General features: G+C 45.5%; 1 protein-coding gene across 2 annotated transcripts; it reads left to right on the top strand.

Moving 5' to 3' along the window:
• The first annotated feature begins 2,854 nt into the window (after nt 1-2,854).
• LOC311629619 (acyl-coenzyme A amino acid N-acyltransferase 2-like) lies at nt 2,855-11,902 on the top strand. 2 transcript variants are annotated; one of them, XM_084897894.1, is made up of 4 exons: nt 2,855-3,123; nt 7,239-7,710; nt 8,180-8,382; nt 10,105-11,902. In XM_084897894.1, exons 2-4 carry the CDS (start codon nt 7,251-7,253, stop codon nt 10,750-10,752), a joined length of 1,311 nt encoding a protein of 436 aa, XP_084754020.1. In that variant the 5' UTR covers nt 2,855-3,123; nt 7,239-7,250; the 3' UTR covers nt 10,753-11,902. The 2 variants fall into 2 exon arrangements, with proteins under 2 accessions (XP_084754020.1, XP_084754019.1); XM_084897893.1 differs by lacking the exon at nt 2,855-3,123 and having other exon boundaries at nt 7,140-7,710.
• Nucleotides 11,903-13,597: the final 1,695 nt, after the last annotated feature.

The following is a 13,597-nucleotide window of genomic DNA, read 5'->3' on the forward strand; positions in this document are numbered from 1 at the left end:
TTTGTTACATAGCCAAAATAATCAGAACACCTATCTCTTTTGGGCTAATTAAATATTGGTGTCTTCGTGTTTATTCTAGAAATTAGTCTATGTATCTGAGGAATCCACACATTTTCAGGGCTGGCCAGAGATAGTGAGAGAGACAAAGACCTAAGCATTTGGCTCATGTGATTGAAGGGCTGGACATGTGCAGGGCAAGGCCAGCAGGCTGCAGGCCCAGGAGAGAGTTGTCGTTTGAAGGCAGACTGGAGGTTCAATTCCTTTTTCCTCAGAAGACCTCAGAGTCCCTTCTGCATGGTTCACACCTACCTATGGACAATTGCTAGTGTCCCCTTGGTACATAGTTGGCACTTTCCTGCCCGGTGCTCCCAACAGTGCCTTCACTCCTCATTTGCTACATCCCTAAGGGTTTGTGGAGGGCCAGGTTTCCTGATGTCTTCTGTTGTGGTCAGAAGAGTAGAAAAGGCCTGGCTCAGTGCCAGTTTAACCTGCACCTTGCTATATCACCTTGGAACCTTCTGTGCTTCTCTTAAAGTTTTAGAAAAACAGCATTATTTCTGCTGCACTCCTCTCTCCACCTCCCATCCACCCTCTCCTCCCATCCTTATATGGTCCTGGGAATTAGTGACTAGCTGGGAGCCTTGCTATCCTGCCCAGGTTCCTCACCTCTAGTGTGGGAGCACGGGGCCAAGTACCCTGCTCTTCCAGACCTTCCAGTCTGCCCATGACTTCCAAAGCCCTGCCCCTTCGCCTCCAGGCTGGCTTTTCACTTTTAATACATTTGATCACATCACTCCCATTTTATAAACTTAGAGAGCTGAGAAAGGAAAGTTAAGTAACTTGCTCAAGGTGAGTCAACTTGATAAATGATAGAGGATCAGGGTTCCAATCTTGGACTCTGATTCCAGAGATCATTGGTCTCTCAACTGCACCTCACTGGCTGCTAAATGGTAAGCAAAAATTAAAAGACAAGGTCCCAGCCCCTGAGAAATTCCGAACCTGGAAGCACAGACTATAATCTGTAGGTTGGGTCATTTGTGCATTATGACAGTGGATAGTGAGTGCGTTAACAACGGGCAGATTTCAGAGGTTCTAAGGGAGGCATTTCTGCACCAGGAGGGCTTCTGTTGTTACTTGCAAGAGTGGTTTGCAAACAGATATGGAATAGCACCCGTTCAAAGTACAGATCTCAGAACCTTACTTCAGACTTATTAAGTCAGAATCCCTGGGTGCAAGGTTGAGGAATCTTTGGCATACTCGCAGATCGTCTTTTCTTTAAGAATAATAATAATAATAAGAAGAAGAATAATTTTTTAAAGTTTTTTTTTCAAGAGTGAGATAGAAAAAGGAAGGGAGAGACAGAGAGAGAAACTCTGATATGAAAGCACAACATTGATCTGGCCTCCTTTTGCTACACTGGATGTCACCAACCAGCTAAGACACACCACCAGGTATATTGTATATAACAAGTGGACGGCAAACTCATTAGTCAACAGAGCCAAATATCAACAGTACAACAATTGAAATTTCTTTTGAGACACAAATTTTTTAAACTTAAACTTCTTCTAAAGCCACTTCTTCAAAATAGACTCGCCCAGACTGTGGTATTTTGTGGAAGAGCCACACTCAAGGGGCCAAAGAGCCATATGTGGCTCATGAGCCCAAATTTGCAGACCTCTGGTATATAATAAAGAGGTAATATGCAAATTGACCCTCATATCCTTGAACAAGATGTACACCCCCATGTGGTCAAATATGGCCACCACAAGATGGCCAGCAGGGGGGAGGGTAGTTGTGGGCAATCAGGCCAGCAGGGGAGGGCAGTTGGGAGTGATCAGGCTGACAGGGGAGCAGTTAGGTGTAGATCAGGCTGGCACGGGAGTGGTTAGGGGGTGATAAGATTGGCAGGCAGGCAAGCGGTTGGGAGCCAGTAGTCCCAGATTGGAGAGGGTACAGGCTGGGCTGAGGCATTGCACCCCCCCCCCCGCCCCCGCACTAATTTTGTGCACCCTAGTACACTGGAGTGGGAGTGTCCTTCAGCCCAGTCTGTACCCTCTCCAAATTAAATTTATTTTTTAATTACACTTTGCAGTTAATATTTTGTACTAGTTTCAGGTGTACCATATAGTGGTTATCATATACTTTAATCACATACTTTACAAAGTCCCCCCCCTCCCACCCTAACTCTCCCCCCTGCAATATTTCCAGGGAGTCTAAAAACTACACTGCACTGAAGATGGATATTTGGGATTCATCTTTTTAAAGGCCACCAAAAAGGCAGCTGCCTAAGAGGCCACAGTCTTGGAGGAGAAGATCCAGAAGGAACTGAAGCAAAGGAGACTGGTTCTAGGAGTTGAGAGTTGGAGTCAGGGACTGAAAACCAGAGCTGGGGGGTGAAATAAGAGACTCCATTATGAAACCTCTGCAGGGAAAGGCAGGGCTGCTGAATAGCCTCTGCCCAGACCCACTGCCTGCTGGGGCCTTAAAGTGAAAGTGCTGCTTTCTGTTTCTGGAGAGACAATTTGACCCTTGAATGGAAGGTGGGTGTGACAGCCCATCTGCCCAAGAGATAAGGACTCTGGAGACAGACCAAGTCATTAGTAACTCAGTGCAGGGAATTTCTTTGTAGTAAGATATGCAGACCTCCCTCCAGATCTGGCTAGGAGATTGGCATCATCAAAACAGCAGCATCCTGAAATCCTGTTTGGAGTCAGAACAGACATTCTGCTTGAGGCAAAACAGTCCAGGTTGTGTAAACTACCTAAGAAATAGCTCAGGATGGCCAGCTCTTTGTCCTGAGGGGCCAATCTGGGAGTGACATACCAACAGTGGGAGGGGTGGGGAAAAAGAGGTATAAGAGGAGGGACTGCCCCTCCATCAGGGCTCTTACCTGGGTGTTTGCCAGCTGCTAAGTCAGCCAAGGTTTGAGCCCGGATTCAAATCTGTTATAAATTCTTGCATGCTTAATCAAATTGGCTCCAGTGGTTCATCTCTTGGGGACTCGCTTTGTAAGAGCGGGCGTGTTTCAAACAATACAAATTAGCAGGCCACCGGCAAGAGTCCAGTACTTGCAGTCCAGTGCAAGCATCCCGCTCCTGACTGCTTCCTGCTGCGGAATCCAGGGTGAGTGTTTGGGGAAGCCGGGCAGAAAGGGTCTGCTTTCTGGTTTCAGTGGTCGGGCCCCTGGGAAGGCTGTCTTCCTTGTGCTGTGTGTGCTTCTCTCATCTCAGCAGACAAGGCAGTTCTCAGAGGGCCCATCGATTCATATCCGTGAGGGTTTATTGATCAGAAATACCTGGCTGCAAAAATCAGGGTTCCGCTCATGTGAATTCATGGAGAGATTGTTTCTTGGCTCAAGACATTGTTTTTAGGAATTTTTTTTTTTTTTTTTTCTGGGAAGGAAGGGGAGGATGGGCTCCTGATGAAGAAAGAAAGGCATTAGGCTCCTAAAGGGAATGAAGTGGTTGTTTCTTCATTAGGAATGTTAACTTCTATGTGTGACCTCTTATTTTTTTGTGTGTCCTGCCCCCTGGTGTGTTGGTGTTTGGCCAGTTTTTTACTGCCCTTCTTCTGAAAAATCCAGTTCTCCTGGTGTCCATAGACTTGATCCATTTTCCCCTGGGAATGTGGGGGTCCAGAAGCAGCTCACCAGGTGGCCTTAAGCTCTCAGCCCCTGTCAGGCTGTATCCCTATTGCTGAGGGCTCCCTCTCCAACAAGGATAAGCCAGTGCTTTGTATCCTTGGTTTCATTCACACTTTGCAGTGTGCAGGGTTCTGCTCTCTGCTGCAAAGAAGTGGGGAAGTGCTGAAACCGGTTTGTCTCAGTGGATAGAGTGTCGGCCTGTGGACTGTAAGGTCCCAGATTCTATTCTGGTCAAGGGCATGTACCTTAGTTGCGGACACATTTCCAGTAGGGAGTGTGGAGGAGGCAGCTGATGGATGTTTCTCTCTCATCCATGTTTCTAACTCTCTATCCTTCTCTGTAAAAAATCAATTTAAATATATATATATTAAGTGGGGAAGCCTGATAATTTTATATTGGACTTTGAGGAGTCTCCCAACTTCAGTAGTAGTGCATCAAAGTTCACCTGGGTTTCTATTCTTCTTCATCCTCTCTGAGAAATTTCACTCAATTTTATTTTTATTTTTATTCTCTCTCTCTCTTATTTATCATTTAAAACATTATAATTCCTCAAACATTCACTGAGCAATTAATATGTGCCAGGCACTATTTTAGGAATCAAGGAATAGAGTGTTGAACAAGGTATAATTCCTGCCCTTGAGGAATAATTTATAATCTAGAGTAGTGCTATCCAATAGAATATTCTAGTATGATGAAAATGGTCTACATCTACATTGTCCAAAGCAGTTGCCACTAGTTAACTGTACCTACTGGGCAGTTAAAATGCGGTGTGAGTGAGGCATTACATTTTAAATTTATTTTATTTTTTAAAATATGTTTTATTGAATTTTTTCAGAGAGCAAGGGAGAGGGATAGAAAGCCAGAAACATCGATGAGAGAGAAACATCAATCAGATACCTCCTGCATACCCTGCACTGGGGATGTGCCCGCAACCAGGGCACATGCCCTTGAGCGGAATCGAACCCTGGACCCTTCAGTATGCAGGCCGATGCTCTATCCACTGAGCCAAACCAGCCAGGGCTAAATTTTATTTTTAATGAATTAAAATTTGACTAGCTGCATGTGGCTAAAACAGAGAGATGCAGCTGATAAAGAAATAATGAGCCCTGTTTAGATTCAGACAACCTCTTACTTATAGGCGTAGCTAAAGGTGGAGACTCGTGGAGTCCTTGACTCATACCCCCAAAGGGCAGCTCTGAATCAAAAGGAGCCTGTTGACTTCCACACAGTCCGGCCATCACCTGTGGTGAGAAGCTACTCTAGCCTGCAGCAAAATGGTCACAGAGCCTGCAGCTCTGCCCTGAAGGGCTGAGGGAGGGAGGTGGGAAGTGCTGTGTTGTTCTGGAGCAGGGGTTTCTCAAGATAAAAACTATCTCCTTTCTTTCTCTGTCCCTCTCTCCCACATTCCACCCCAAGACAGGCTCTCTGTGACTACCTGGGTACAGCTTCTGAATGTGGGGAACTTAGCCACATACAGAGTCCAGGACCAGCACCAAACAAGGCAAGAGAGGCTGCTGACAACCAAACTTTCAGAACTTGAAGGGCTTGGCGACGCCAATACATGTTGCTGCGTAGGTGCCCTTTTGCCTGACCCCAAGAGAGTGACCAGTGATCTCTGAGTTTCAATTCTAAATTGGTCGGAGAACTCCCCTGGCACATCTAGAATCACGTATCTGGACCTGATCCAATCACAGTGACCCTATGGTTGACGTCACATGAGGTATAAACATAGGTACTTAGAGTTATTTTCTGGGCTTTTGGGGGAGCAATTCTCAGATAAAGAGGAATCAGGTCTTGGGAAGAAATCTCAACATCTTATATTATTACAAAAGCACTGTTTCAGCAGAGTACTTTTATTACATTTCTGGTGTTATTATTTTCTTGCACATTTTGAATCTCATAGCTCCTAAGCATGTACATGGTATGATACCTGAGTATCAATAGGATCCTTCAAGTTTTAGCATATTGATCCTGCCCTTGAGGAGTTTGTAGTTCACTTGAGGGGATGGGAACAGAGGCAGGATGCCTGCTGGAGAGTGGGTATGGAAACAATTCAAATTAATTCAACTAGAAAATAAAATCTGTTAGAGTCAATACTTTGTGTAGAAGTTTTGAGAAAGAAAGCACCAAGAAGACCTGGGAAAGGATTTGTAAAATAGGGGAAATCACTGATCCCTTCTTTAGGATCTCTTTTGGACTTGGAGGAGTCTCCCAACTTCAGGAGTAGTGCATCAAAGCGGAGGGCAAAGGAAACAGCTGATATAGAGGCTTCCAGGAAGGATCAGATCAGAAAATATCCAACAGAGCGTCAAAATGTTGCACGGGACACGGGATTTTTAAAAAGATTGTCCCATCTCACTAACATGAATGAAAGACCCAGGAAGTCTGCACTGCTGCCACCTGCTTCTGTTAAGAACTTTCCAGGTGTTGTAGAAAAACATTCACAATGATTCCATTAACTCAAAAAGAGTTTAGGCTTACACAATATGGCCAGTAATGCTGGTTGTTGATAGTTCAGGTTGGGAAGGAATGAGGTCTTTGCAGAAAATCACTTTCCTTTGACCATCGCCTTCCTCCAATGACTCTCCACAGTGCAGGAGCCCCATTGCTGTCCCTGCCAGTTTATTTTCTCAAGGTTTTCCTTCTCACAAATCTAGCCCTGAACGTCTTAAATTCACATTCCCCCATAAAAAATTAAGGGTCCCTTGGAGAATCCAACTTTCTGAGGGCACACCTACTGCTACAATGTGTGTGAAGATATTATTGGAAAACCCCCCACACTCCATACCTTTGAGAAATGAGGATTTGAATAAAGGAAGGAATGAGAGAGAGAAAGAAAGAAAGTAGGAAAGGAAGAAAGAAAGAAAAAAAAGAAGGAAGGAAGGAAGAAAGAAAGGAAGAGAGAAATGAAGGAAGAAAAGGAAGATAGGAAGGTAAGAAAGATTCCTCAGAATTGAGCAGAGTAAGAAATGGCTGATCAAATATACACTATAGTCTCTTTACTACAAACAACATTGAGACAAGATCATAAAGTTTTATTTTCCCTTAGAAAGACCCAATAATAGGAACTGTGAGAGAGCAGGAGGTCAGATTTACAAGGGCAGGGAGAGGTTAAAGAGAGAAAGTAAACACACCACAGCATATTCTGTGTTTATGTGCCTGTGGCCCAGGAAGTCCGGGGGCTGAAACTGCAGCACTGATCCTTCCTCTAAGCCCTTCCTCTGGCACCTTTGGGCTCTAACAAACACCCTCTGACTTTGGTCCCATGGCTATTAATCTCAATTGAGGGATTAAAGCTCCACTTACTTAACACCACACCACTAAGATTTAACACGCTGTTATATAATGGATAAGACAGGAGGCTGTGGGTGTGGGACCCAGCTTGAATTTCCAGTTCTACTATTAATTATTTATGAGGCTTTGAATGTGCCACTTAACCTGTTTCCTGCTCTTTAAAATGAGGGTAACGGGCACTCCCTCCTCCAAATACCCTGCACTGTCTCCAGAAAGCTAACTAGGCTGGACCTCACATAAGCCTGGTCTGGATCTTTTCCTTGGACTTTTCTCCAGCTCAAAGCCTCCTCTGCCTCTGCAGGGTGGGCCGCCAATGTTCCAGCTGACAGCCACCCCGGCCAGCGCCCTTTCTGATGAGCCTGTGCACATCCGAGCGACAGGCCTGCCTCCGCTGCAGCCGGTGACCCTCAAAGCATCCCTGAAGGATGAGAAGGGAAACCTCTACCAGTCCAAGGCCTTCTACCAGGCTGACGAGGCCGGCGAGCTGGACCTGCAGCGGGCTCCTTCCGTGGGAGGCGACTACGTGGGGGTCCACCCCATGGGCCTCTTCTGGTCTCTGAAGCCTGAGAGGCCCTTTGGAAGGCTGATGAAGAGGGATGTGAACAGCCCCTTCTTGGTCACGCTGGACCTGTATGACTTCGTTTGCTCCCAAGATCCAGCCCCGGTTCCGCCCCGGGCCAACCAGGTAGTGCAGCGCTGGTTCCTCCGCCCGGGGACGCAGCGGGTGCCAATCCGAGAGGGCCGCGTGCGGGGCACCCTCTTCCTCCCTCCAGGTGAGACGGATCGATGGCGGTAGAGAAAACAGGGTTGATGGAAATCAAAACAAAATCAAAGAGCATTGATGAAACCAGTGGATAGAGCTCAGTGGATAGAGCATCTGCCTGCCAACTGAAGGCTCCGGGTTTGATTCAGGTTAAGGGCATGCACCTTGGTTGGGGGCACATCCCCAGTAGGGGGCGTGCAAGAGGCAGCTAATGGTTGACTTTCTCTCATGGATATTTCTATCTCTCTACCTTCTTCTCTATAAAAAAATCAATAAAATAAATAATTAAAGTGCACCATCAAAGTATTTCCCCGAGGTCTGTTAAAACGAACTAGTATAGCTCAAGATCTCCTAAAAATGAGCTTGCCCTTGTGTGTTTGTGTGGGAAGGTGGAATTCATTTTGCTCTTCCTGTGCTCTCCACTGGGTCCTCTCCTCCCTCTTCCTAATTCCATTCTCTCCTCTCTTTGTTGTTCTCAGGGGAAGGCCCTTTCCCAGGAGTCATGGACTTGTTTGGGGGTAACGGGGGTCTCATAGAATTCCGAGCCAGCCTGCTGGCTGCCCGTGGCTTTGCAGCCCTGGCAGTAGCGTACTTCGCCTACGAAGACCTGCCCAAGCTGCTGGAGGAGGTGGACCTGGAATATTTCGAGGAGGCTGCCAACTTGCTACTAGCTCATCCCAAGGTATTTAAAGATAATTTTCATTTTACCTTGCAACCTTATAGCAAAAGACAAAACACAAAAACAAACAAACAAACAAACAAAAAAATCACAGATGTTTGTTCTGATCAGTTTACACCAGTCTGTTTAAACCTGGGCATAGTACAACCCTTGACAGTTAAAATGGAAATGCTGTTGTCGACCTTGTAGGATTGATGCTCCTATCTACCGTAGGGGTCGGTGGGATTGATCAGCGATCAGCGTAGTGCTTGCTGGCATGAAGAAGACAAGAAGAAAAAAAAAAAGGGTGGATATATTGTGATTATTTTCAGTGGGCAAAAAGCCAAGACTTCTTGCATTTAAAGCGCTTGCTTTTGATTTACATTGGGCTCTTCAATGTTTTATCAGGTGATTGAGACAACAGAAAGGTGTTGGGATTACAACTGTGAGCAAAATAACTTACCAGGTGGCTATGTGTGCGGTTGTCTCTCCAGCATGCTGGTCCTTTCCTCCCTTGTCTCTCAGACTCTTTCCTCCCCTCGCCCCCCTCAGCCTGTCACAGAAGGAAGGACTCACTCCTCTGACCTACTTACTGCTTTGCCTGTTGGACGGGGTCCTGAAATTCACCTGTCAGTAGAATCCAAGTCTTTCCTCCTTAGGATTAGCCTTTGGAAAATCTCTGTAGCTGTAGCACGCTATTTAAATAGAAACCACTCTGACATAAGAGTTGAAAGAACCCAGGAAACCTCTTTTCCTAGCAGGAAAGAAGAATTTGATCGATCCTTCAGGCTTTTATAGAACTCTGCCTTTGATAAAGAATTTTTTAAAAAAACATATATTTTATTGATTTTTTTTTTTACAGAGAGGAAGGGAGAGGGATAGTTAGATACACTGATGACCCAAAACCGGTTTGGCTCAGTGGATAGAGTGTCGGTGCTGGGTTCCATTTCGGTCAAGGACATGTACCTTGGTTGCAGGCACAACCAGTAGAGAGTGTGCAGGAGGCAGCTGATTGATGTTTCTGTCTCATCGATGTTTCTAACTCTCTATCCCTCTCTCTTCCTCTCTGTAAAATATCAATAAATTATATTTTTTTTAAAAAGAAACATTGGCCGAAACCAGTTTGGCTCAGTGGTAGAGGGTCGGTCTGCGGACTGAAAGGTCCCGGGTTAGATTCCGGTCAAGGGCATGTACCTTGGTTGCGGGCATGTCCCCGGTAGGCGGTGTGCAAGAGGCAGCTAGTCGATGTTTCTCTCTCATCGATGTTTCTAGCTCTCTATCTCTCTCCCTTCCTCTCTGTAAAAAATCAATAAAAATATATTTAAAAAAAGAAACATTGATGAGAGAGGAATATCGATCAGCTGCCTCCTGGGGACGTGCCCGCAACCAAGGTACATGCTCTTGACGGGAATCGAACCGGGGATCCCTCAGTCCACATGTCAACGTCTATCCACTGAGCCCAACCAGCCAGGGCTGATAAAGAGTTTTTATTTCTATTGTTTCCCCTGAGCTTCCATAACAATCCAGCAAAGTAGACAATCCTATCACCCCTCTTACCCCAAGACAATAATAGGCTTAGGGAGGGGAGGTGGGTACTCTTCTCAGTCACAAAAGCCTGTGACCCCGCGTGCCAGGACTCCGATCTCACTTGTTGTAATGCCCGTCATACCAGCTCATGGCCTGTGGCACATGGCACAGCTTCTCAGCGGGTGGCCTGCCATGGATTCCCTTCCTTGTGTGTTTCAGGTCCGAGGGCCAGGCATCGGCGTGCTGTCTGTGAGCAAAGGCGCGGAGATCGGGCTGGCCATGGCCTGCTTCCTCAAGCAGGTGGCAGCCGCTGTCCTCATCAACGGGCCTAATGCCGTCTGCGACTTCCCGTTCAGGTACCGGGGTCTGGTCATGTCCCCAAACCCGACGTTCCTAGAGCGCATACAGGTGCACGTCTCCGGGGCCGTGCGCCTCCTCCACTTCAGGGGGGACCCGCGGGAGAAGCTGAATCAGCCGAGCGTGTATCCTATCGAAAAGGCCCGGGGTCAGATCCTCTTCGTCATAGGAGAGGATGACCAATCGATCAACAGCAAAGTCTATGCTGAGCAGGCCCTGGAGCAGCTGAAGAGCCACGGGAGAAGCAATGGAAGGATGCTGGTCTACCCGGGGGCAGGCCACCTTCTAGAGCCGCCCTATGCACCCCTGAGCTATGCTTCCCGTTTTTACTCTGTTTCCGCTTCCGCTTCCAATAATCACCCCCTTTCGAATTTCCCTAATTACTCCCTTTCCCAGCCCCTGCTCTGGGGAGGGGAGCCTGCAGCACATGCTGCAGCCCAAGAGCACGCCTGGGGGGAGATCCAGAAGTTCTTCAGGCAACACCTCACGCCAGCCAGAAGCCAGCTCTGAGCAAGGGTGAAGGCTGAGATGGAGGAGGGAGAGAAAGAGGAGGGTGAGGCAGGGATGTGCGGGAAGTGGGGCCCTCCTGATTTCTCTATATTCACAGTCACCTTGAATGAACTGCAAGAAAACTGGACGAAACCAAAGGACTAGGTGCCTCTGACGTATTTATGACAAGTTTGTATGCACTTTGAATTTTTGTAAATGGAATATTAGTTTATATGCACCAGGAAATGCTGCTATTTCAATGCAAACGGAATAATCTTTTGTACCCCAATTAGGGATATACCTTGAATCAAGGTATTGCCAATCTAGGTAAATTCCCTGGAATGTCCAAGAAGTTACTTGTAGAAATACATTTTCTGTTTAAACTCTTTTGAGTTGAGTTTCTGACATTTGATGTGCAATATCACTATCCAGTGTAATGCTTGCTATAGATTTCCAGTTGATACTTTAATTTTGTTTTAGAGTGGGATGCTCCTTTTTATTTCTAAAATATATTTGTTATTACAATTTCAATCAGGAATTGGATTCAGTTGAATCAAGTGCCTTTGTAGCATTTATTAAAATTAAATGAGTTACTAATATATTTCAAGCTCTTAGAACAGTGCCTGGTGCACAGCAATTTTTATGAGTTAGCTATTTTTATTTTCATAATGATTTCCTCCTTCAATCTGTTAATATGGTGAATTACATTCATTAATGAACTAATTTTGCATATTCATCTAACTTTAATAGATGAATACTTTATATTGACTAATTTGGGTCTTTAAATTTATTGTGAAGCCAACCTGGTCATTATATTTTCTCAGAATTTCACCCATAGGGAGGGTGGGATTGGAAAGGTAATGTGGGGGGGGGGGGGGAGATGAGGACAAATATGTAATAAAGAAATTTAAAAGAAAAAAATCAATCAATAAAGTAATTAAAAAGAAAAAAAAAGAATTTCACCCATATTTTCTAGAACACATTTTTCTCTTATATTTTTTCCCCATATTCCCTGTTGTTTATTTACATGCTATCTCCTTTTCCTCTTAGTTTGACTTACCAAATACTTGTCTATTTTAGTGATCTTTTCCAAGAATAGCTTTTGGTTTGGTTATCAGTCAAATTTGATTCGTCAATTTCTGTTTATTTAAAATAAATGCATTCCTTCTGCCCTTTTTGTGTTTATTTTTTCTGGCTTCTTGATATGCGGTAGTTCTCATTTTGTTAATTTCTAAATAGCCTCTAATTGATATCTCCTTCCCCACACCCCTCGCCCCTTTAAACCAAGAATAGTTTTAATAAAGCACAAAGAGCCATCCTACAGATCACAGGCTGGTTATAAAAAAAAACGGGAGGAGGAATGATGTCACTTTGCAGTGGAGAGATCACACTGTCACCACCTGAACTCTCCCATCAAAGTTAGCATCTCTAACAATGGTCAATTTGATGTTGTGTGCTTCATGATGAGATGTAAGGTAGAGTGCCCAGAACTACCTCTAACAACCATGTTGAATCTGAACTTAAGCCTTTAGATCAAATGTCTTATAAATGTGATGGCTACAGAACAAATTACATGGCACTTACAAAGAGACAGTCAAACAAACCCAGATTGTGGGTCATTCCATGATGTGGTCTTAAGGCCTAAAATCTATGAGAGCCTCTATGTAAGTTCTAGTCTGAAAGCTGTCAGGGCCAAGTCCTAAAACCAATGTGTCATCTGAGGGTGAAGGCAGGGAAAAACCAATGTCCTAGCTCCAACAGCCAGGCAGGGGGTATTCCTTCTTACTTGAAGGAAAGTCAGCCTTTTCATCCTATTCCACTTTCAACTCATTGGATGGGGCTCACCCACACTTTAGGGGAAGCAATCTACTCCGTCTATTGATTCAAGAAGTTAATCTCATCCAAAACACCCTCACAGACATACCCAGAATAATGTTTGACCAGATACCTGGGCACCTGGTAGTTCAGTTAGGCTGACATAAAATGAACCATCACAGCATGGGGAGACACTAAAATATTTCCATTTTATTGCTGTGTTAATTAAGCTGTGGAGAGCTTACTTTACCCAAACTCACATAAGTAGAGATAAGTTTACAACAGGATTGAACTTACAGTCTTTTCCCAAGACTCAGGTAACTATTATTTCACCCAGCTGACAGCAGTAGCTACCCAGGTTGCCGTAGCCTTTCTGTTATGGCTTCCACTATAATTATGGCTGGATGTGGCAAGTGTCTTTATAATTTCTCAGTTTGATTGGCTCAGCATGGAATAGTAAAAGACAGACTTTGGTAGTTAAAAAAAAAAAGTAGTATGTAAAGTCTCTTACATAAAAGAAAGACTTCCTCCTAGTCCACAAACACGGAACCTTTGCAAATACTTGGATATTACCACACTGACAGAGAAATAAAGCAGGCCAAACAGAGGTGTGTTCTAACCTCAAGCTGTTGACTCATGGGACCACTTCGGGCTGTCCACCTGGCTCCTCCCCCTGCATGATGTAATCAAGTCCAGCTGGCCACCAGTCCCACCCCTCGGGCTCACCAGACCACTTCTGGGTGTTCATCTGGGCCCAGCACACTGAGGCTGTCACATCACCAATCCGGCTGGATCCTGGCCCCATCCACTGGCTCACAGACCACTCCTGGGCTTTTCCCAGGCACTGGCTTGACCAACTTCCGGCTGTCCACCTGGCCCCTGATGACGTAACCATGCCCAGCTGGCCACTGGGTCCTCCCTCCCTACCTTTCCTTCTTGTCCTTCCACCTGTGCTCACTGGACCGCTTCCGGCTGGTCACCTGGGCCTAGCTCTCCCCCTCGGCCATGTCACCACTTCAGGCTGTCCCCAAGCCTGTGTTCATCTGACCTC

The sequence above is a fragment of the Pipistrellus hanaki genome, assembly GCF_964339955.1.
Source record: "Pipistrellus hanaki genome assembly, chromosome: 11".
Classification (NCBI taxonomy): Eukaryota; Metazoa; Chordata; class Mammalia; order Chiroptera; family Vespertilionidae; genus Pipistrellus; species Pipistrellus hanaki.